The following is a 25,218-nucleotide window of genomic DNA, read 5'->3' on the forward strand; positions in this document are numbered from 1 at the left end:
TTAAAGGGGCAGGATAGGCCATGCAGCTAGGAAGCAAACTCTTTTGTTGAAGCACTTTGCGGTAGGCACTAATATTTGGGCTTGCTCTGCATTGTATCTTGTACACAGCTGGTATCATACAATTAATTGCCTGTAGGCAGTATCAATCTTTGGGAGGAATGCCTTACATATTAATATTTATATCTGCAAGTCGATAATAACAGTTGTGATTGCCACACAATTATACATAATACATATGTTTACATAATTAATAACAACATTAGAAAATGTTCACCTTTTCACTTAATGATGAACAGATTGATTTTGTGTTTACATAGATTATTATTTCTCCTTCTAAATGGAAGCGTGTGTGGTCTGGATGGATGTCAACACAGACCCACCTCACTAGTTTTTCTGGGGATCTGGAAGTGAGTTAAGACTCTAGCATGGCACCAGCACAGCAACACACATTGCTAAATGGAAGATGTTACCTTACCACTTCTGTTTCCTTCAAGATAGGTCCCATTCCTTGTTGGGCTGGAGGTCTGATGCCGCAGGCCAGTAGATGAGGACCCTCCTGAAGACACCTGGGCAGGACGATGGCTACAGGAGGAAGAGGAGACTCCAGCAGGATGCCCATCTTTGGGACTCTGCAGCATGGTGTACGCGGAGCCCATGCAACCAAAGGCAGAATCGGCAGGATCCATGGGGTACCTCTTCATGTTTGCAGGATCAACCAAGTAGTCCTCAGGTGTGGCTGTTTCTGCTCAGGAAACCAAGACACAAAAGAAACGTCAGTAAAACAGAACAAATTTTAATTCAGCCCTTGAATAAATAATATCTCTTTTTTTCCAAAATCTGACTTTTTGGGAAAAAAGTTTAACTCCAACTTTCTATGCAGACAGCTGGCTCCAGGAGGGATCCTTGCAGAGAACTAATAAACAACAAGAGGAAGCAGAACCTCTTAGAAGTCAGTAGAGTCACAACAGGGAAACTATGGCTTGATGTGCCTCATCTGTGTCAGCTTATGGCAACATTCTCCGTAAAGTCCCGAGCCACTGACTGGTGGGTCCCATTTGCCTCACGGTGCTGCCCGAATACCACCAAGACTGGAGGATTGTGCAGCCATTTTTTGCACTGTCTTTCATTTAAAAACATGAAGGGTGGAAAAAAGAAGGCAGAGGAGGACAACAGGACAGGCAGTTTGTTGTGTTCATAGCACCTGGCAGCCAGTAGGAGGGAGTGAAGGCAATAAACCAAAGCCTTCTGGCTGCAATTACCAGAATTCTTCAGAACATATCCTCAGCTGCAGACCTACATCAGGCCCGGTATGCCACAAGGAGAAGAGAGTTGGTGACTGATGGGCACACCCAAGGTTTATCACAGGCAGTGGTGTGTGAGGGAGTCATTCAGACCTGGCTCGAAGGTAAAAGCTCTTTCTCCTCCTAATTCCCACCATTGTTCTCCCTGCAAAACCAATCCTCCCATCACACAGCCCCAGGACCCTCTGCTCAACCACCCACCACCATCACCACCACCACTGGGATACAAGCAGAGCCCTTGGAAATCTCTCTGAGATCCAAACCTCCACATAAGCCCTAAAAATACTGGTAAACTGTGCTTCAGAGATTCCCTCTCTCACTGGGTGAAACAAGATGTTAACATCTGGCAGACAGGGAGCCTTCAGATTAGGAAAGTGCCTCTCATTGCCCCATGATGTTTTTGAGCTGTTGAAAAGGCCACCTCTGCCTCCAGAGACATCTGAGCAGGGTGGAATTACCCCTGTGGTGTCGCACATCTCCTTCCCTGCCTGAGCAACACTCTCCTCCTCATGTATTTTGTAGCTTTATTGAGTAACGAAGAATTTGTGCTGTAATTCATGGTACAAAACCCAAATTCCCATCACTAATAGATGTTGAGGCTGTATATAATAAAGTTTTCCTTTTAATTTACATTTTTACTCTTTTCCTTTGGAAAAAAAAGAAAAAAAACAACAAAAAAAGAAACCTTGGCAGCTGCATACAGTAGTTGATGTTAAACAAACATGATTTAGTTTGACAACTCCAATACTCAAGAGTTGTACCATGCCAGCATCCTGGCACAGAGGTTTGTTAGATGATTGCCTGACTTTTCATTCATTTACTGCTGTCTTTTCAAACTTTCTCCCATTCTGGGCCAAGGCTGGACTCACCATACGACAAACATCAGATCTGAAGGACAGATGTAAATGCAAAGTTTCCTTGCTTTTGGGCACTTGCCTTTGTAACTGCAGGTAGGTCCTTTAGTAATGCTTTTCCCCCTTATATAATTTGGATTCTTACAGCATGCAAGCATGCATTCAGGTATCCTTTTGCTTTCTGCCAGGGATTTCTGAGCTTGATTCTCACACAAATACAGATAGGGTATAATTCGATTGAATTCAATGGAGTTCAGCTAACATAACACTAGCATAAGAGAAATGGGAATCAGACACTCTGAACCTTTCTCCCTAACCTCCAACAGATGCCAAAATTGTGTAGCAATTGAGCTAAATACCTTGCTTTTCAGACTCCTCCCAATAAACCAAAGAAAATCCAATCAAGCCTTCTCATTCAAAGGAATTTAATTACTGTGTAGAACACTTGCAATAAAAGCCTCTTATGCACAGACAGTACTTTCTGCAGCATCCTGCCTGCACTGCATGGAATAATTATGCCTCTTGTGAATCATTACCTCTTTATTCCAGGAAAAGAATGCTCTTTTAATATGATTACAATATGAAGAAGACGCAGACTATCAAAACAGCAAACAGCACATTAGAAGAGCCCTGCTAAATAAACGGCATACAGCTTTATTACTGTGGATATAAATGACTCCAAAATTTGCGAGCTGACACTAGGGATCTTTCGACTGATGTCAGACTCTCTCAGTAGTCTGTGTGAGATCAGATGTGTGGGGCTGAAATCTCCCTGTGTCAGGACACCTATGAGTTGTGTATGAGGCTACGATGAGGAGCCAGACACTGGCAGTTCTGTGCCTGGCCCTGTCTAAGACTCTTTTCTTCCATGTGTCTCTGCTTTGGGCTTCAAAGTGGGAGTAATGATGCCTATTGCCATGGACCTGGCAGGATTCTCCATTCATTACTGTTCAAAACATGCCCCACTGGAAGGTGCTTTGGGAATCTGAAAAGTCATATTAATGTCTTCATTGGACAGGGGGGAGCAGGGATTGTCTCAAGCAGCAAAGTTTCCAAACAAGCCTTTTCAGAGCTCCTGATCTTCAAATTGACATGAACAGTTAGTAAATTACAAGAGCAACTCATCAGAGTCCCCTCCCTCTGACCAAAATAAGCTCATGTTGAAATGCAGATAACAGATTAGGAAAAAGGAGACTGTGCATTCAAGTATGTCCCATTAGAGGTTTTTAACCATACAGTTGTAAAAGGTCCCGGTCAGCTTTTGTGTGCCGTGATGAGTGTGGGCTCCTTTGTAAAACTGCACAACCTGATGCACCTGGAGCAACCACGTCTCTGTGACCCCATGCTTTGCAGTGGTCTGCCCACCCCCAGGAGAGTCCTACATGCAGGAGGGAAGAGGCAAGCAAGTTCAGGGGACTTTCAGGGCACAGAGAGATCCATTGTGCCCCTGAGGGGTGATACAGTCCCTGGTGACACTTCAGGGCAGAAGAAGACATCTACATTTCATGACCCCCCCTCCCAGGGGCAGAGAAGGAGGTGAAGGTGACCAGGGGCATTCCGTATGGGTTCACCAAGGATCCGTCACACCTGACCAACCTGGTTGCCTGGATTTGTGGACGAAGGCAGAGCAGTGGATGTCCTGACTTTAGCAAGGCTTTCTACACTGTCTGCCACACAATATTCTTGTGTTCAAGTTAGAACATTATAGTTGGGATGAGTGAGAGACTAGTTGGACGATCAAGCTTAGTGGGTGGCAGTTAATGGGTTGCATGTAGGTCAGTAAAAAGTGGGGTACCACAGGGGTCTAACCTGGCATCCAGGTTTGGTCTCTGCCATACCAGACAGACATGGACAAATGGGTGAGTTCAGTGGAGGGCTATCAATATGCCTGGGGCCTGAAGCACTTGCCCTGCAAGGAGACTCTGGAGGAACAGGACTTGTTCAGCTTTGGGGAGAGGCAGCTTGGGGGGGCAGGAACCTAACAACAGCCCCATAGGACCCATAGGGAGGTCACCAAGAAGATGGAGCCGGGCTATGCACAGTGGTGCACAGCTGGAGAACAAATGTCAACAGCCAAAAATTGAAGTGAAAAATTCAGACTGGATGAAAGAAGAAACCAGAGGTTGCCCAGAGAGATTGTGCAGGCTCTGGCACTGGAGGTTTTCCAGAACCAACAGGACAAAGCCCTGAGTAATCTGGTCTGGCCCATAGCTAACCCTACTTTGGGCAAGGGGTTGGACTAGAGACCTCCTGGGGTCCCTTCCCATCTGAATTGCACTCTGATCCTATTACCAGCACCTTCTCCACTCCAAGAAGCAGCTGTAGAGGTGGGGGAAGATGGTGGTAGGGGCTCATGTGAGGGGTCCAAGACCCCTCACAGTAGCACAGGAGGCAGCGGGAGAGACGGGCTCCACCGTCCAAAAGCTACAAAAGATGAGTAAGTTCTTTGTGTTCCTATTTCTCTAGCTCCTTGTTAGTCAGTACCACAGAGAAGCTGCATGAGTTGGGGCTCCACCAGTGATGTGTATGAATACATCTGCATTTTGTAAGCTCCCAGAAGGCCTTGTAAAGTGCACAGCTTTCACAGCTACTAATCCCACTTTGGCCAATTAGGGAAAAACATGTTTTCTAAGACAATAGAAGAAAACACAACTCTCTACTGAGGTTTAAAATGCAACAGTTTCATAAATCTGTAGCTTAGTCCTTCTGTATTCTGTCACACTTCTGTGTTTTATTTTCTAGGTAGTCAGCAGGAGGACACAAGCTAGTGAGAAATTAGTACACAAAGTTTTAAAGCAGGATTTGTGAGAAAGCTGCTTTGAGCTTTTGCTTTGAACACAGTAGTCTCTATTACAACTGTTCACCACCCTGAGGTGTTCAAGCCACTTTGGCATAATCTTCCTTTCCATGAATGGTTCTCAGGAAACTGGACTGAAGAGTCCAAGGCTGTCACATCCAACACACCTTAAAATGCAGCAGAGCGAAGGAAAAAAACAACTTCTTTCCCAATTTAAAAATTCACATTTCTTTAGCCAAGTTTCTTTAAGGTAGCAGCCCATATGGCTCCTAGCCAAATTATTGAGGATGGGTCACTTGAGAGTTAAAACAGCATGAGAACCTTCAGCTCGCATCCCAGGTCTGCTGCAGATCTCTGGAGTGACCTTGGTCAGGTTATGCATCATCTCGAGACCCCAGTTCTCCAATAGGCTGAAGAAAAATATTTGTTTTGTCTCTCAGTTCTTTTAATGTGTTAAGTTATTTGCCTCTGCCATGTCTGTATGCCACTACAGGGTGCCACATGGATGTACACTGCATATCTGAATGCAGAACACATACAGTGGACCTTTGGTGGCATCTGGGAATAGGCACACTCCAGAAAGACAAAAAATTATACCTCCCATTGTGCATTAGGAAAGCAGATAAAAATCAAGCAGGAAATAAGGAAGAGTGTATACCCAGGGAAGACGGTCCTTAGCTGTAGTTTTCCTGAGCAGATCTAATCTCTCACATTTTCTTCTTTATCTTAAAAAAACCCAAACAACCTTAGTTTGCTAAAATCTCTCCTAGAGGTAAAAGCTCTGTCTGCACTCCAGAGACACTCTCTAGCCTGCCTTCTCTCCTCTCCTCCCAGGCCAAACACGTCTTGTGCCACTTTCCTCACCGGCTGCTGCTCCTGCATTGCTGCTCATGTCGCAACCCTCTCCTTTTACCAGTCTCAGGCTCCCTTACTTTAGAGCCTCCACCTGCTCCTCCTTCCATCCTTCCCTGTTGTCTCTTCCTACTGCTTCTTCCATCATATTCCCACCATCACAACTTTGCTTTAACGGTGCTTTTGCATACCAGCAGCATATCCCTTTTCCAACTTTGCCAGCTGTTTTCACATCTCCCTTTATTCCTTCCTCCTGCACCACTGACCTGCACAGCCATTTCTTCCCCAGGCTGTTCCCCTCCCACCCAACTCATACCTTCATTCATCCAGCTTTCCCTTTCCTGATACCCCCATGCCTTTGCCTTTCTCTGGGTTTGTCCCCAAATTGCTGCTTGGACAGCAGTCCCCAAGGTCAGGGCAGTGAACTGGGACCAGGGTCCCTGTTCCCAGTTAACAGGCCGTGTCCTGCACAGCCATGGAGTGACTGTGTCTGGGTGTACGTTGCACAGGGCACCAATGGAAACCCACACCCCTGCCTCTGAGAGCACCACACACTGATCCCCAAACCAGGGAGGCCCTCTTTTGCACACCAGTAGCTTCCTGGGACAACTGTTCTTCCTTCTAGGCCACTACTTTTATGTCATTTCATAACCTTTTACTCCACCACCTGCAATGCTCAATCTCTCTTTTCTTTTTCTTTCCTTCTTTCTTTCTTTCTTTTTCTTCCTTCCTTCTTTCCTTCTTTCCTTCTTTCTCTTTCTTTCTTTCTTTCTTTCTTTTTCTTTCTTTCTTTCTTTCTCTTTCTTTCTTTCTTTCTTTCTTTCTTTCTTTCTTTCTTTCTTTCTTTCTTTCTTTCTCTTTCTTTCTTTCTTTCTTTCTTTCTTTCTTTCTTTCTTTCTTTCTTTCTTTCTTTCTTTCTTTCTTTCTTTCTTTCTTTCTTTCTTTCTTTCTTTCTTTCTTTCTTTCTTTCTCTTTCTTTCTCTCTCTCTTTCTCTCTCTTTCTCTCTTTCTTTCTCTCTTTCTCTCTATTCTCTCTTTCTCTTTCTCTTTCTTTCTCTCTCTCTTCTCTTTCTTCTCTTTCTCTTTTTCTCTTCCTCTCTTTCTTTCTCTCTTTCTTTCTTTCTTTCTTTTTCTCTTTCTCTCTCTCTTTCTTTCTTTCTCTTTCTCTCTTTCTCTCTCTTCTCTCTTTTTCTTTTTTTCTCTCTCTTTCTCTTTCTCTTTCTCTTTCTCTTTCTCTTTCTCTTTCTCTTTCTCTTTCTCTTTCTCTTTCTCTTTCTCTTTCTCTTTCTCTTTCTCTTTCTCTTTCTCTTTCTCTTCTTTCTTCTTTTTCGCTTTTCTTTTCTCTTTCTCTCCTTTTCCTCTCTCTCTTTCTTTTTCTCTTGCTCTCTTTCTCTCTCTCTCCTTCTTTCTTTCTTGCTTTCTCTCTTCCTTTCTTTCTCTCTTCCTCTTTCTTTCTTTCTCTCTTTCTCTCTTTCTTTCTCTCTTTCTCTCTCTCTTTCTCTCTTTCTCTCTCTCTTTCTCTGCCCCTACTCTTCCTTTTTTGTATCATCTCCTGTTCCTCATATCATTTAGCGATGGGCTTTACCCCCTGACCCTTCCCTGTACCTTTTTAAGTGCTACCATATATTTTCTATAATGGGTTGACCATATGTGAACTCCATATTTTAAGTGGCATGATATCATAGCTTTCTCAGACCTCATCTCCCCACCCCAGACAGGGCCAGCCCTTTCTCATCTCCCAGTCATTTTGAGAGGAGCCAGCCATAGTGTCAAAATCATGTTGAGAGACTCCTTGCACGGTTTTATCTTCACCTGTATTTTATAGTCTCCAAACTTGGCTCCAGCTCCTCACACAAGGATGGCATCTGCCCTATCTGGGAGGCCGTGTTGGGGGAGTCGAAGGGGACAGTTTTAAGCAGCTGTAGAGATGAGAAACCCTGTATCTCAGCCTTCATTGAAGGAAAAATAAAGGTTGGGAAACATGAAAAGCAGATGCAGAGATGCAGAAGGAAATCTTCAGGTGGGTTTAATCATCAGTTCAGTCTACTGTTGGCCAGAGGAAGGGAGCAGAGAGATCTAAAGACTATTTAGAGTGTGAAAGATATGCCTTGGTTCTGAACTTCTATCTTCTGTTATAACATCAACTCTTAAAAGATTAAAAAATAACTTTGTCTGCCAAACAGCCTCACTCATTTCTATCCAGTCAAAAACAGACCATGGACCTTATCGTGTAGCTTGAGTCTGCATGCATTTTTCTAAAGATAAGAGCTTCCTATGATGGATTAAGACTTTCCAGCTCTGCCTACTGTGATTTACTCTGGGATTACAGCACCAACCCATTTCTTTTAGCTCCATCGCCTGTCCAGACATGCAGTACAACGAAAATATGATGTCACCCCTTAGCAGGTATTTCTAGACCATGTCGATGCTGCTCTCTGGTGCATGCATCTGCACCCCACATGCCTGGGCAAGGACTGGACCTTTTCCACATCAGCCTGTGTCCTTGGCTGGATGAGGAAAATGTTACAGGGAACAGCATTTGGGTTGTGGCAGTGGAGCTGAGCTGCTCGCTGCTCGCCAAGAGCACAGAGACATGTCCCTGGGGAGCCACAGCATCCCTGAGGCTGCTGCAGAGAGGGAGCGAGCGAGCAGGCAGCCCAGGGCATCCGCCAACAGCGGGTCAGGGCTGTCACACCTGCATTGTTCCATCTACAGGATAACTTTTGCACAGGTTATAGGAACACACAGTTCCATCGACTGAGGGGGTGGGGGAAAAAGGGGGTACTAGTCAGTCAGAACAGGAAAATGTAAATAAGCCTCATCCACTTGTGAATGTAGGTTTTATGAACACTGAAACCATGGCAATAAAACCTGCAGTGAATTCTCCAGGGTTTAGTTGGAGGCTTCACTGCATGATGTACCATGTCATTGTGTCCTAGCTTCTAAAAAATATTTTGTGGTAACTGAAATGCCAAATCCCCCAATGAGAAGCTGCCAGTCAGTTAACACCAAGAATCTAAATTTTTAGAGAATTTTCCAAAATCCAATGTTGTCCTGATTACAAGGACTTCAGCATAGGCAATTTTTTTTTCATTATTTAAACGATTTCCCCTGAGTGTTTGCAGCCCAGACAACAACCACATTGTGTTTAATGCAGTAGAACCAGGGAATTAAACCAGCTGGGAACAGATCAACATGGTTTTATTGTCCAAACTGAGTAAAAAGGTAGAGTAAATTCACAAGCTAGCTGCTGACAAATATATTAGATTCAATAATAAAAGGTGCTCGTGTGTATAAATAACCCATGGAGGATTTTTTTTTTTAAGTGCTTGGGGATGATTGAGTAAATGTCTTGCGTTACAATGGAGAGGATTTAGTCCTATCTTACAGTGTAGGCAAATTGTTTTGGTACTGCATACCCACAAGTGAAGGCAAAGGCATTTCAATGACATAGGGATCCAGCCTTTAGAAAAAGTCTTCCTTCGGCCTCTTCCTCCTGATTTCAGACCTACTCCTCCTTTCTTTTCCCTTCTGCCTTGCTTTTATATTATACCAAATTGTACATCACAAAAAGGAGATTCATCGGGGTTGTATAGTTTTGTGTCTTAGCACAGCAATAGTTCTGCACTAGCAGAGGGAGACGGGAAAGGCTGCGATCGATCTTTTCTGTCTCCAGCTTCTAGCAGTACCTACAGGAGATTTTCTATCCAGGTAGTTTATAATGTACTCTGTATGCTTATAAATCAACATTGATAAAAGTCACAAAAACCTGTATATAGAATAGACTAGATGAAAATGACTGTGTTATATGAAAATGTCAAGGTTTTACACACTGTGATTCTCTGCAGCTGAAATACTTGGTGCATTTTGTTCTGCTACCTCCATGATGAATTTCCTTGACTTATTTTGCTTAGTTCTGGCTTAAAATATTTAACAGAATTTTTTTTTATTGAAAAACAAACAATTTGAGACACAAGAAGTGAGATGTCTAGAGCAAGATGCAGTAACTGCAAAATAAGCTGCATTTGCCCATTAATAACTAATCAAACTCCTCATCCAGGAGTCTGATAGAGCACATATAAAACTTGAGTGTGTGCATGTGTTTATAGGTAGTTATAACATCTTTTACAAAGTCTTTGTTTCATTTCTTCCTGGCTAGTGCTGCAGGTCAGCTGGACTTTCTGATATTTCTTCTGGGGTTTCTTCTGTCATATAAATACAACATAGCTGAGCCCTAAAGCCTTCGTTTCCCTTCACAGATCCTTTATTTTCCTGCCTTCTCTGCTGCTGCTTCTGACATCCCTGGCCTATCTTAATCCCAGCAGCTGGGAACTCACCAATTCCCCTTTCTCAGGTCTTTTTATCCCCTTGCCTCCCCATGACCCTACAGAGCCAGTTTCCCTTCACACCGGTGTGCCGCATCGTGCCGTGCCGCCGGGAAGCTGGTCTTGCCCCAGGACCCCATCCCAGAACTCACCCCCAGCCCCACTGCATTTTCTTTAACTTTGGCTTCTCTGCTGAAGTCCAGCAACACACCTTTTCGTTTAAATCACATTTGTAACCTTACCTCTCCCATGAAGAAACCCACCAAAAATTACCTGTTTTACCCAAACCTCCATTAGCAGCTTCGTTTTCAGTGACAGGTGGGGACGTATTTCTCTTGCCCAACTGCTGGTGGTGGAACTCCTCACCTTCACCACGACTTTTCCCATAGCTGCCCGTGGCCAGCACTGTACCAGCACAAGCTCCAAACTGCACATCACCAACAGTTTGCTTCTGTTACTCTCTTAATTGCTTTAATCTCCTGCTCTGCACTCATTTTGCCAACAGACAAATGTTCTTCAGGCAGATGCTGTGTGTTACTACTTTCCGAAAGGCACTTTGATGTACTCTGTATAATTACTGCAAACAAATAAATCCTAAGAAGCTGGGGAGCACTGTCGATTAAACAGGGGCCAAGATTTTTCAAGAAAAAAATGGACGTTTTATCTCCATGGAACTGGAAATGCCATCATGTGTGGTTTTCCATTTATTTCCTAGTGAACTGGAAAAGGATGAAGAGAAACAGAAGGTAGATAAAGACAGATAAGTGAGGAACAGCCTTTTAATCTAAAGGGTGAAAAAAGAGAGTAATGTGGGGAAAGGGAAAAACCGAGCTGACAAACATCTAAGCAAAAATCAGTAACATTCCCTGAAAAAAAAAAAATCTGAATATACTTTGAGACCTGTCAGCTGGAAATAGCTTAAACACAAGAATCCCTTTTTCCTTCTTAGCTGTCTCTGCTTCCTCCCATGGAGGTGCAAGCCTAGGTCCTGCTGCAGGCATCACAAATCAGGCAGTCCCAGAAACAAGGGCCCTCTCGTCCAGACTCACAAAACACGAGCAGGCGTTTATCTCTTGTCCAAAACATTTATTCTTTTGTCTTTTACTTAGCAAGTACTGGGTTTGCTAACTTGCATAGCCCCCTCCACTGCCACAGCCAGTCTTTCTATTACCCTGGCTGCGACAGTAATCCAGCAGCAAGGAGCTACACATCTGATTGCCGGCGGCTTTCACAGGCTATCAGAGCCTACACTGACACAAGTGATGTTATCTAATGTGGCTTGAGCTGGCACAAGGTAAGGATCCTCAGGATTATCTTTTTACCCCCTTGCATCTATGAAAAATCTGGTGAGTTGTGCTGGTTAACGTATGCAGCACTTGGATGGGGCGGTAGGTTTTTCATCATCAGTTCTGGCCTGTGGCCTGCTGATCTGACTGCTTGAAATGTAGGTATATTGGATCACAGGTATTTGTATCAATATTTTAAAAGTTTAGGAATGAAAATTCCTGTTTTGACTTTAATTTAGGATATTTAAAATCAAAGCCCAGACTCTTAACTTAAGACATCTCCTAAAGGAATCATATAGCTCTATGGAAAAGTCTTAACCAGCTAAAACAAAGTTAAGGCTAAAATTGAAGCTAAACAGAGTTGCGATCACATGATTTACCTGACTGGGACTCTAAAAGAGTGCCCATACTTCTCCACATGACTGCACATGAATTAAATGCTTATACCCAGGGGTATTTTTTTTCTATAGTGGAAACAATCTCATCTATCATGCTTCATGCATTTACGCCCATCGTTTTGTCCCCTTTCCTTATGCATACCCTTTGATATGGAATAATAAATAATCTTTTTTCCTGATTTAAAATCCATTTCATAGCTTAGCTCTCTCTTCTAACCTCTGGGGCTGCAGCCCAGGCAATCTCTAGCACTGTCAGTGCCATGGCTCAGTACATCTCGGGCTGAAGGACAGAAGAGCCTTTGGGCTTCTCCTCATCCACCTCTGGCAGAAGAGTTCCCACCCCCAGGGGAAAGCTTTTCAAAAGGGATGGATTTTCTTGCACCCCCTCAAGACTGTGGAGGTAAAACAGCCCAGCAGAATATGGCAGGGAGGATTTCCCTGGGGCTGACGGCTGGAGGGTTGCCTGCTTATGGCTCCATTGCTCAGCATCCATAAGGAGACACAATTTCATAAATTTAAAGGAATAGAAACGGAATCTTTCTTCATTTAGGGGTCAGCAAACAGTAATCACACAGCTTAAAGGTCAGAAGGGTAAATTTATCAAATTCTGCCAATTCTATAGAGTTCAGGCAAATTATACCACAGATAAATTTCTTCTCTCCCATCCGTCTCTACTTTTATTTCCTGACAGGATTTGTCCTTCAGTGTCTATTTCTTTAGTTCCTCCTGGTCTAGGTTTAAAGTGCAATGAATGCTAAAGCCTCTACTACCATCTTCACAAAACCTGCCCAACAGGAGCATTGCTTTACTCTCTCTTTTCTTTCAGCCTCCTGTGTTTACTTATTACCCCTTGTACCATCTGAAAACTGTTACTGTCCCTTCCCAGGTTTCCAAATGTCAACATGCAGCTCCAGCTGCAGTTGCATGTCTTTCTTGCTCTGACACATGATTTTCCACCCTGAACATCTGACTTCAGGAAACAAGTCCTGGGGACGATGCTCCGGCTGTGTCTGGTCTGGAGAAGGAGGAGGCACCCAGCCTGCTGATGGATACACGGAAGGAAGGAAGGAAGGGAGGAAGGAATGAAAAGATGCCTGCAGCCATCCTACCCTTTCTCTGCTCTACTGCAGGCTCTGCCATCAATTCAAATGGCCTGAAGACCAGACAAACTTTTTATATTAGACTTTACTGTGGCCGGATGGCACGTGCAGTTCCTCTGCTCCCTTTCTAAGAGTGACCTTAATGTTTTATTTATTGTTTAAAGGATAATGTGCATGGTAGAGCAATATATGAGGCAATAAATGGCCTTTGCAGGTAATTAAATGCTGAAGAGAGCTGAAGCTACTGATAGCCATAAAAGCCATTTATTCTGAGTGTGCTGAGAAGCCAGGAACACTGTTCCTCATAGCATGCAACAAGACAAGATTAAACAAGCCACAGTACTAGAAAGGGGAAAGGCAACATTTTTCTTGCCCTCTCAGGGCCTGAAATTTCTGAGCTACTGTTTATTTGGTGCTTGAAACAGAAAATATTGATTGTAATAATATGTGGTTTTCTATCATGTTATTCTTCTTTTCCTAGCTGTTTTAGAAGGACTTTGCACATTGTGGTAAGAATTATTTCCCTCCTTGAACAGGTGCTGAAATAAAGGCACAGCAGGGAAGGGTGACTTGCCCACACGATCAATGGGGAAGTCTCTGACAAAAGTGTCTTATCTACCAGTCACACTCTTACAGTGCATTGCTACAGCAATTCTCACACCCGTATATAGGGACGCTGATGTAGCATAGGATACCTCTATCTCCTGCTATGTTTCTGCTCCATGTGGGACCCTACCTCCAGCCACTGCCACGAGAAGAGGTGCTATTCTCCTGTGGGCAGTGGTAGGAAACACCATATGGTATATATATTTGACTTGGATGTCAGGAGACAAGCAAGGCTGGAGATCTTATTCGCAGAACCTTCCTGTATTCCCCCATGATGAGGACACAGATATAGGGTCGCTACAGGAGTCATTGCATAGAGAAAGATTCACTGCAGCTACACAAAGCCATGCTCTGTGCAGAGCACAGCAATTGTTTGACAGCACAAAAAAACACCAGGTTCAGGACAGAAAGAGCAAGGAAAGGATTGACTGAAAGGGGGAAAAAGAAGATGCTCTTTAAGTTTGATGCTTCCCACATAAGAGAAACTACTTCAATTTCTGTACCCACCACCAGGTTGGTAAGAACTTTTATAGCAAACATGCTTTCCTCTGAAAAATAACAGCCTAACATTGTATACATGCATGTCAACAGTATGCATGCATTCCAGAAATGTCCCTTTCCCACGTTCACATCCAAGCCTCCATTAGCTCAGCATGTAAGGACTAATGGAAGCTGAACGCAGAGGGTGTGGATGGAGGCACTTCACAGGATCTCTGTTGGCTTCCCATCCATGCAGCCCCTGACACACTTCACAGGATTTTCTGCAAAGTTCACCCAGATCTTGCCACCATTTTAGTTCAAACTGCACTACCACTCTCATGGAAAATTCTGGGTGCAGATCTAGAGGCCATTTGAACCCAGATCCTGTGGGGACAGGTAACATCTCAGGATTTTCTGTAATGCAGACCTGAAGCCTGGCACTTCCCAGATGACATCCCAGGAATCATCCCACAGCTGTTCCCCACAAATTGCTCTCATGAGCCAGAAAGTCCCCTTAGAGCTGAGAAAGACCCCTAGGGACTGTCCCCACATGTGTCAAGAAAAGGCAGTGAAGCCACTGATACTGGGAGAGGGCTGGAGAGGGACCCTCACCTCACATGTGGAGCTGCTGGGTGCTGTTGCAAGAGGCATTGGCAGGGCAGGCAGAGCACGGGGGCTCAGGTGCAGGGAGGGTGATGCACCACCAGCAAGGCTCACTACAGAGGTCTGGTGTGTGCGTACGTACTTCTTAGACATGTAAAACAGACGTTGTAAGTGATATATGCATATATCAACAAATCCCACCTGACCTGTACACAGCCATTAGCATCTGGCAGTTTGCTGTGAGCACAGGTGAATAATGGCTATGGGGCATGTGCTTTGGGGCAAGGTTAAAAGGTGACTCCTGTATGGTGTAAGTGGATTAATATGACTGGACATGATGCCGGCTTCTCCTCTCACTTCTGCCAGTGTAAATCAAGAGTAACTGCACCAAAGTCAATACATGTGTTAAAGTAATTGGTACACAGGGGCTGAAAAGCACATGATTTTAAAAGAAAGACTATCTCGATTACAAGCTGTAGAACAGAAACAATGAAAAATGTGGCTGCTTTGCATGGCTTCCTGTGGTGCTTTATTAAGGCCCTGCTTCTTCCATGAGAACTCTATCCCAACAGGCGCCCTTGCAGACCTGGTGGAGACAGAGCTCCTGCTGTCCTTATTATTGCCACTACAGGGATACCCCATCTCTGTTCTGTCTAGCAGAGGTCCCCCCTGTGCTGACCTTGCTGCAGAGAAGCGCTGACTCCTGGGGGGATGGAAGGAAATTTAGGCAATGCAGCATTAAACATAGATTCAGTGGCTCAAGCCTCAGTGCCTAAAACTGGAGTTATTCTGCTGGTGCCGATAGAGATGTTGAATACAGCCTGATGTGATGAACAGGAATATTATGTATCTGCCTGGCTCAGGCTGAGCACAGCGTGAAGGGTGCAAGGCCATCACTCCAGTTCCTCTGCTGCACAGCCATGGATGGGCAGCTGGGCTGGGCACAAGCTGCCCCGGGGAAGAGGCAGCTTTTCCACCCTCTCCAAAATTCCCCATCTCAAGGGCTTTATGTGACAGAGCTGATTTCTCCTTCTGCGCCTTTGTGTGTGCTCTGGGGCCGAGCGGTAACCTAGTAGGTGGGTTTTCCAAACAACTGCACTGAAACCAGCTCCTGACTCCCAGCCTGCACTCTAGGGCACACAGTGATGCAGACAGTGGGTTCACTGGGCAAGATGTTGAGCTCCCCGCTAAGCACTCCCAGGCCCATGAACAGGCTTTGTCATAGCAACCTGGCTTCGCCAAATTTGGCACACCATGTTGGGGGTCAGTAGAGTGCTGAAAGTGTCCTCAAATCCTTTCTCACTGTATTTCTCTTAGTCTTTTGTGGAAGGAGAGTCCCATTTTGGGGCTGCCAGCTCAGATTGCCACCTGAGCACCCAGCTGCTCTGGAAAAGGCACAGCTCATCACAGCCTCCCTCACTGCAGGACCAGGTGGTTCCTCCATCACCTCTTCCACATCCCCATTTCTACAGTGAAGCACCCATATCTCTGGAGGTCAGGCTGACCCACCCTATGGCTCTCTGCCTAGCAGGCCAGTGGCTATCACACCCTGCGGTGAGCAAACTGGAGCCTAGTAGGGGAGTTTTAACCTCGTGTATAACCTCTGCCCTCAGCTGTTTCACAGCTTACATTCTCCACTGTACCACAAGTGCTGCTGGTGATGGAGACATAAAATCCCCAAGAGCCACTGCCTCTTCCCCCATCACACTCCCAGGCAGACTGGAGTACAGCCCAGGCCAGCAACAGCCCTGGCCAGTCCAGGATGCCCAACCCCATGCTGCATCCAGGGGGGCTATTAGTTTCCCCCCCAGCAGTGGGAGTGCCAGGGAAGAGAAGCCTTCCAAACATCCACATCTCCTGTCTTGTCTGGGGAAAAATAATTCCTCAGTGGCTGAGCAGAGCCAGTGGGAATGGTGTCAGGGACATCCGCATCGAAATTATGTAGGAAGGGAGATGCTCAGAGTGTAAGAGCTGCTGTAAAAACTCCAGTTGTGGATTTGACTCCCATCACATGCAGACTTGCTGTGGAAAATTAAATGCAAATGTATATGCGAATTAAAATGCAAACGTAAATGCCAGGCCTCTTGGGCTGCACTCAATGTTACAGAAATCTTTTGACCTCCCAGAAACATTCAGGTTGCTGCAAAGGTCCTAGTCCAGAGGAAAAAAAGTCTTGCTTTTCAGACTGGGCCCTTGCTGTTCATCCCCCATGTGTAAACATGGCAGCTGGCAATTTCTGCACTGTATGCACAGCCCACTCCTGGCTTTGGTGTACAAAGCACACACTTAAGGTCTTCCTGGCAATCAAGCAGTTCATGGATCACAATTGTAGACACTAAAACATCTTTCTTTCAGCTTCCAGCATGTATCTGCTATTAACCTGAATGCATGAGAGACAGTGTGCTCCCCAAACACCCACAGGGTGGTTAATAAAAGAGAAGGAAAAATCATTTAAGTCAGGAGGAAGCCTGCAGGTGAATCAGAGGTTCAGGGCCATAACTTTGCATCTTTCTTTTTTTCTAAACTAATTTTCGCTATGTCCATAGTCAGTGCCCCAGGGCAGCTTTTTGGCCACTGATTGCAGAAGGGGGCTGGAGACATGTCCTAGGTCCACAGGGGCTGCACGGGGCCATCACCCCATCCCAGCACGTTGGGGTGTGGGCAAGGAGGAAGTCTAGGTGTACCATCCATCCACCTGGGAGCCTGGTGCTGCTCAGGACAGATGCCTCTCTGGACTGCCACCATCCTTGGGTACATCTTCCTCTCACCGCAGCCCCTACAGGCTTCGTCTCACAGGGTTAAGCACTAAACCAGAGGCCTTGCTGGTGTCCACAGGCATTTTAATCTAGCATAAATTTCTCCTCTACCTTCCCACCTGCCTGAAACTTAAAGAACTCACTTTGAGGCTTCTACCCCAGGGCAAGGTACGCTTGAGGAGGCCAAAAGTTATGTGAGAGAATGGACAGAAACAAGGACAATGGGATCATAGGAGCCTTGTTTCCTTAGGAAAAGAGATGAAAGAACAAATGGATTTAGAGCAATAAGAAAATTACCCTTATTACTACCAGGGCTCCCCAACACAGTGGTTCTCACCCAGAAACCTCCTCTATAGGCACTGGGAAAAATACTGCAAGTCAGCTCATTGCCTCCCTCTGGAGAGGTCCCACAGAGACCTGCAGTTCTTTAGCGTATACAGTACAAGACCAAAAAAAGACAGTAATTTCTTCAGCCCTATTAAATCTTGAGCCGAAGCTGACCAAGCAGCCTACCTGCCTCCATCCGTCTGTTTTCATATACCTCTGGGCTTTCTGGCATGGTGTTGTACTGCTGGAAAGGCTGGTTGCTGAAGAGATTGTCACACAAGAGGCTGCGACAGAGCTTCTTCAGGAAGCGCAGGACATACCCAATGCTGTTCACTACCAGCAGGCTCAGGAGATGCTGCTTCCCCTCAAAAAAAGCTGCAACTGGAAAGCAAGCAGGAGTAATTCAGTACCTGGGGACACACAGCAGGAGGAAGAATGAGAGCAGGGGAAAAGATTTCACACAGGTATTTGTATGTCTTAAAAATTTTTACATAATTACCCCATCTGAAGTATGAAACAAACTGGAGGAGCTTAAGGAGCTGAGTTTGTGTGACCCTGATCACCTTCCCCCCGGAGCGCTGAAAGATGCCGACTGGCATGGCCAGCAGTGCAAGGATTTCTAATTTATGCATCCAACTGAGAACTGTATTGTATGATTGGAAGGAGGCAATTATGATACCCTGGTCTAAGGAAGGGGAAAGAAAACGATCTGCCAATGATGGGCTATTAGGCTGACTTCAGCAATACCCAAGGTTTTAAAAGATAATGGGGAGACAAGAATTAAAGACATGGCTGTGAATGAATAAAAGGTACCAGGGCTGTATTGGAGAGAGGCCTACCAGATTTATAATGGACCTTTTTTTCTGGCTTAAATGCATTTATAGGCAAAGGCAGGCTGGTGGTTGTGGTCTACTTGGAATCCAGTAAATACGAAAAATCTTTCATTAAACTGGAAACGATTGCATATGAAAGGTGGGTCAGGAGATGATGACAGGCTCTGCTGACAGGAGATCCCAGACACTGGAGAGGAACCAGCAGTGGTGCATGCTGGCAGAAAAAGGATTTTGTTGATACTGTAAGCTAGGAGGCATTGCCAATGGAGAAGGGGACTGGGAGATTGCATAGGAAAGATTGGCTGTTCTTGAGGTCTGCAAGGATAAAAATGGGTAGAAAAAAAATACTAAAAAGTACAGGGCAATCCATAATTTTTTGAGGAAGCTCAACATGACCTGATGGGAAGAGAAATTACAGGACAGGCTCACCAGATACCCATGAGCCACCAAGGTGACAAAGTGATGAAAGTCAGATGTATTTCAAGGAGGTATTGAACAAAGCACTTCCAGAAGAGACAGGGGAGTGTCAATTCCACTATATAAAGCCCTGGTGAAACCTGGGATGGATTGATGGGTGCTATTCTGGTCATCCAGGCCCAAGAAGGCTAAATTCACACTTGAAGAGGTGCACAGGTGCGCCACAGCAATGCTCAGGGAACAGAAAGTTTCTCTGTGTCACTGTAGCCATCACCATCTCTGCTACATGGGGCTGTGGGAAGACACTTGTGTTTCTTTCCCTAATCCAGCCATCTTCCTCCCAATGTAGAGAGACCTGAAAGAAACTGTGTATTTCAGCCTAGCAGGTGGGGACTTCTCTCCAAAAATACATCTAAGATTGAACTCAAGGGTGAGCTGGACAAAGCTATCAGGGAATATATTTAGCTAGGAATCAAAAAGGGCATAGGTCCCAGCCATGAGAGAGTTGGAGGAGTCATAACAGGCCCACCAGGATCAATTGTAGGAGGACACATTCAGGTATCAATAGGTTTGCAAGGAGGACAACATGATATAGCTGCCTGAACTCTACCACCTGGAAGGTTTTTTCCAGTCCTACAGCATATAGTCATTACTAACAAGTATAAATTGCAATTTTAGGCTTGTATTCTTTGGGATAACTTCAGAGATTTCCTGCTGGCCTGAGCTGCTGTAAAGGATCATGCTCCACAACTGGATGAGCATCTGTGAACCAAGCCATGGGAAGACTGGAAAGCCCACAACAAAATCTGTCTGTGCTGCTGCTGGGCTGGAGTGGGCTGCAATTTCAGAGCCACACCATGACTAGGAGGCCATTCACCCCTCCTCAGTGATTAGAATAGGCATGAAGTTAGGAGCAATGTCAACCAGGGGCTTTTAGCTCAGATACCTGAAGCTGAGCCAGCTCAGATGAACTGACCAAGGGATTTGGCCAGCTTGGTGCACAACGAGTCTCTCCTGCTTCTAATGAAGGTCATATATGCAACACAGAACCAGGCAAAAATGAAGCCTTGCATTAAATTACTTCAGTCTTGTGTTTCTGCCAACAAATCTGGATCATTCTTAGGGTATTTCTGGTGTCCCTTAGGGAGGACACACCTGTGACTGGAGGGAACTAGAGGAGAGGGAGAAAGCAGGATTTATATGCTGCACAGAGGGCTCCCACACAAGAGGGTCCCAATGGCACAGCTGAGCTGCTGAGGTCCCTGCAAAACTGATTGGACTTGCAGTTCTTGCATGCCTGACTTATCTGTGGCAGCTCACTGGAGACCGTTGTTCCCATATTCTTTCTCATCATTGTTTCGTTCCGACTGCATCCTCATGTGTTAAACAACATGGTGACACAAAACTCTTGCTGTGATTAAAAGGGAAGTTCATGTTCAGTCTGAGAGCCAGGCCGGGGGATTCAGAATGGGACATGTGAGACTCGTCAGGACACAGCGAGAGGTGTCACTGCAGGAGGATGAGGAGCTCCTGGGAAGCTCCCTCTAGTCTCTGATTTGCTCTGATATATTCGTATAGCCCTGCCATACAGAGAATTGCCGGGACTTTTGCAATTCCTAGAGCTGAGAGCTGTTTTGGCTTGTGAACTGCAGGCAGAGGACACACCAGCAGCTGAACTCTATGTGAGTTGTCCTTTAGACAAACATGTGGTGGCAATGTGTGGAACAAAGCAGGCTTGCAATGCTGCTCGTCCTTATGTGGCTGCACGAACAACTGGGCTCACATGTCTAGCCTCAGCAATTTCAAAGACCAGTGAGCACAGGACTCTGCAGCTAGTCCTGTTCCTCCCATGAGTCACTGCTGCAATTCTCACTTTCATCTGACACCAAGCCAACTCCTGCAGCAGCTCATTTCACAGAGGCAATGATGAGGGGCAATGGGCACAGACTGAAACATAGGAGGTTCCATTTGAATATGAAGAGAAACTACTTTGAGGGTGCCAGAGCACTGGAACAGGCTGCCCAGAGAGGTTGTGGAGTCTCCTTCTCTGGAGACATTCAAGACCCGCCTGGACATATTCCTGTGCAATCTGCTCTGGGTGAACCTGCTTTAGCAGGTGGGTTGGACTAGATGATCTCCAGAGGTCTCCTCCAACCCAAATCATTCCATGATTCTGTGATCACGCTTCACTTTGATGTTGCTGGGAAGCTGTAAAGAAGCCCCAGTGCCCAGCCCAAAATCAGACACACAGCTGCAAATAAGTAAATAACTGCTCTTCTCAGCTCAGCCACCCTGGGGACCAGGCAGGACTGAGTGTCAGATTGGTAACAAAGCCTCTCACCCCAGGGCAGGCTGATGGCACCCAGCTTCAGCCTTCACTGTGGATCTTTCCAGTCCTGGTGGTGCAGAGGGGTTTGAGCTGAGCTGGGGGGCAGTGCAGCTTGCACTCACCGCTGCCTTTTGACCATATGGGAGAGGTGAAAAATAGACATGCAGAGGGAGAGCAGAGCTTGTTTCTCCGTGGAGCACACTCTTCCAGCCCCAAGCATTCTGTGATTCAGCATGATTCTGTGATGTTCAAAGCTGGTTGCCAGCGTGCTGATGTGAATGGCATAGCTAGGACAGTCCCGGATTGAGGATCAGGTTAAGATTTCAAGCACTTCCCAACCGGCCACAAACCCCTTACAAAAATGCTTTACCTGACACCATCTCGCCCCCGTAGCCCTGCTTGATGAGGGAGAAGACTGCCTTTTGCTGGAGGGCGCAGTCGATGCAAGCCTGCACAGCCTGCTGCAGGGCCGCTGATGGTCGCTCTGGCCCAAAGTGCTCTGGGAGCTGCTGCACTTTTTTTCTGTCAAGGTACGGCCCCAGGTTTGCTTGTTTGTTGACATAAATGCAGACTGTAGACAAAAAATCCCAACAAGGTTGTTACAAAATGCCCCTGAGAGCATCCTAGCAAATGCTAGCAGTATACACTTCTATTTATTTTGCAAGCTCTTCCTGGTGAATTACGGCCATTTGCAATGGCACAGCCAGGCTTCCTCGCAATGATCACCAATGGCCTAAGTGAAGTGAGCTTTGCTCTGTGTCACAGGTGAGGATAAAGCTACAGGCAACTCAAGAAGCTCCTGTGTGTGCCTGGGGTCTGCCATCTTGCAGACTACCTTGTCCATGCAGCTGGTGACCAAAAAAAAATGCCCAAGGAGTGCGGGACAGTGACTAGCAGGGGTGACCTTAAAGCATCTGGTAACTCCAGCCTTAGGTGTGTTTTGGCTTTGTTTGTTTATTTGTTTTGCCTATGTGTTTTTAAACTGGTTTGTTGAGAGGCCCTCTGAGAAGGACTGCTCTGAGGTCAGTGTTGGGGTCCTTTGTTTTCTTGCTGCTCCTGACCTTAACAGGATGAGAGAAAATGGCCTCAAGTTGTACTGGGGGTGGGTTAGATTGGATATCAGGAAAAATTTCTTCGTGGAAATGGTTGTCAGGTGTTGGAACAGGCTGCCCAGGGAAGAGGTGGAATCACCATCCTCAGAGGTGTTTAAAAGATGCATAGATCTTAGGGACATGGTTTATTGCCAGTGTTATGTTAATGGTTGAAATTGATGATCTTGAGGGTCTTTTCCAACCGAAATGATTATATGATAAATGTAGCTGTAATTTCTGGAGGGTTGTGCTATGCTGAGCTGCACAGTACAATGGCAGAGACTCTGGTCTTTGGGAGTTTCCTGAACCTCCGTGTCCAATGCAGCACTCTGTGAACTGCATCACCTCAAGGCGTGCAGTGCCATTTGGGACCACAGTCACACCGCTGAGCCACACAGGGGTTTGGTGAGGGATGCCCCAGCCTCTCCACAGCCAAGTCCCGCATGCCTCTTCTCACATGCCATTGCCTGCAAAGGCAGTTTTTCTACATGCCATCAGGCCTGCTGACATTAGCCAAAAAATCAGTGTTCTCTTCTCACTGGCATGAACTTATTTTAAGCTTGGCTGAGACTAACTGCTTCTTGGAGGAAGTGGAGATAACGCTCTGGTAACTAGGGGCGACCAAGACACAGCCTAAAGTAAGGCTAAAGTGAGACATATTATAATAGCTGGCTGAGTGTGCCTGAGCTGTCGTCTCTCAGACAATATAACATTATCCTCTGACAGAAATCAGATACATGACAAGAAAACCCATCAAGCAGAGTGCAGGACATGATGACAGCTGTGTAAAGTTGCAAATAATTTACAGTTTGCATCACTGTAATGAAAATCTAGTACGACTGTCACAGCACACTCTGTTACCCCATCCCTCACTGAACAGTGGAAGGGGCTCAAGCAGTATATCCTGGGTAAACAGGAGGATAATAGCAATCATACTTATCATTATATAGCACTTTACACCTTCCAAGCGCCAAACAAACAAAGGGGTAAGGCAACTAAAGACAGCAGCAGCATGCATGAATTGCAGGAGGCTGCCAGGGCACAGATTTCCTGGTGTGCCACCACTCCAAACCTTGCCAAATCTGCAGGATGTGAGTTCTGCCATGACAAGCCACCAGTTTTGTCCAGGGCTCTGCTGCGTGAGGGATCCTGCAGCCTGCAGGCAATGTGCTGGGTCCCTTGCTGGGGAATGGGGTCAGCTATAGTCCTTTCAGTGAAGACAGGGAGGTAAAAGCTTGAGCCTGCCTTGACCTCCTGCAAGCCCTGCTCTGGTGGGAGCCTGTTGGGAAGGTGCTGGTGGCACAGTGATGGGCAGATGGACATGCAGGACATCGCATCTGCAGAGCCCAAAATGGCCCATGGAGCCTCCAGCTCTGCAGCTCCCCCAGTGACCTGGTGGGGCTGGTGGACTGTGCCTCCTTGTCCCCCTCCAAAAGCAGCACCAGACACACTTCTCAGGGCAGTGCTTTGAAACACCACTTGGCTAATGTTTGCCAAGTACTTTACAGCCTTTGCATGTGAAGGGATAAATGAGAATAAAATATATTATTATTGTCATCGTCGCTACGTTTAGTATCATTCTGCTACCAGAGCAGATGGAAAACTTCTCCTCTGTGCATCTCAGCTAAGAAATAATGGGATTTATGTGTTGTGTTTAGATTCTAATGTTATCTAATCCATTTGTCTGCTGAAATCTCAGGGTAAATCAACTGTCTTGTTGATTTTCTTCTTATTTACATCAGTTTAAAAGCATTTGCCTATGTTATTTCTGGTAATACAAGCAAAAAAAAAAAAAAAAAAAAAAAGCCTATGTTTTCTCTGCTTACAGTCAGAAATGTCCAGGTCTGTTGCTGTGATAAGGCATCGGGGTTTATGTGCTGGTAACCCTGCCTACAGTGAGACTATGGCTCCTCTGTCCTCCTTCAACCCACAGCTGTAACAGATGCTTCAAGTTCACAGCAGGATTTAGTCAGGCCATTGCAACACCTTTGATGGAGGAGTGTTGAGTATAAAATGGCCACATTCATGAGTTGTTGATGTCTGCATTTCAAGAGGAATGGATCTGACACCTCCACTAAACTTGACCCATGGCAGTCGTAATATAATCTTGCAGGACATCTCTGTTCTTTCCCACTGGTTGTCAGTCTAATCTGCACACACCCCATTTTCATGAGCTCCACCCATTCTGGAAAGCACAGCATCTAGCTGTCAGCCCCTGGTTCCCGCTCACCCCTTGGCCCAGGAGCACCGGACACTGGTACCTGTGAGAGCCTGTGGGGTGGCCGAGTTGGGTATCGTAGCTGCATCCTGTGGGATTGAACTAATATCTGGCTCTGGTGTGCTTCTTGGTGGAGAGACCGCTAAGGGAGTCATCAGGACACGAGACTTCAGCTGCGAAAAATAACCAGTTGGGTAATGAAAGTATACGCAAGATATTCCAATTTTATCCGGGTATGTCACTCCCTGTGGACTCCCGCTCATTAGCAATCTGCTATTGCATCACTTTCTCCAGGCTGGTAGCATCCATTCTACTCCCGGGAGGATACTGGATTCTGAAGCCTGACTGATTTGCGGCAGAAAGCAATGCCTTAAGTTATGGAATGCAAATATTATGCCACCCACGGGTAGTTATTTACACCTGAGCAAATTGGGTCTAACAGTCTAGCAAATCAGTGCAATGGCATTTTATGACTCATTTCATGTGGGTGTAAACAATTCTCCACAACTCAGAAACATGAGGTCTTTAACTACATCATAATTTAGGGCCAAATTCTGCTCTTGGTTACAGGGGTGTAAATCTTGTGTAAATCCAGTGGCACCAAGAGGCTACTTTGGGCTGACACCCATGTAAATAAGCTCAGAC

General features: G+C 45.7%; 1 protein-coding gene across 1 annotated transcript in view; it reads right to left on the bottom strand.

Moving 5' to 3' along the window:
- The window catches only part of SCML4 (Scm polycomb group protein like 4), a 71,184-nt gene that overhangs the window by 13,381 nt on the left and 32,585 nt on the right, over nt 1-25,218 (bottom strand). Inside the window, exons 4-7 of the mRNA XM_005509477.3 lie at nt 24,617-24,746; nt 21,635-21,835; nt 17,872-18,066; nt 476-742 (exon numbers count right to left, since the gene is read on the bottom strand). Coding sequence (XP_005509534.3) covers nt 476-742; nt 17,872-18,066; nt 21,635-21,835; nt 24,617-24,746 — 793 coding nt within the window. The remainder of the gene's footprint in view (nt 1-475; nt 743-17,871; nt 18,067-21,634; nt 21,836-24,616; nt 24,747-25,218) is intronic.

Source organism: Columba livia, chromosome 3, assembly GCF_036013475.1.
Source record: "Columba livia isolate bColLiv1 breed racing homer chromosome 3, bColLiv1.pat.W.v2, whole genome shotgun sequence".
Taxonomy (NCBI): domain Eukaryota; kingdom Metazoa; phylum Chordata; class Aves; order Columbiformes; family Columbidae; genus Columba; species Columba livia.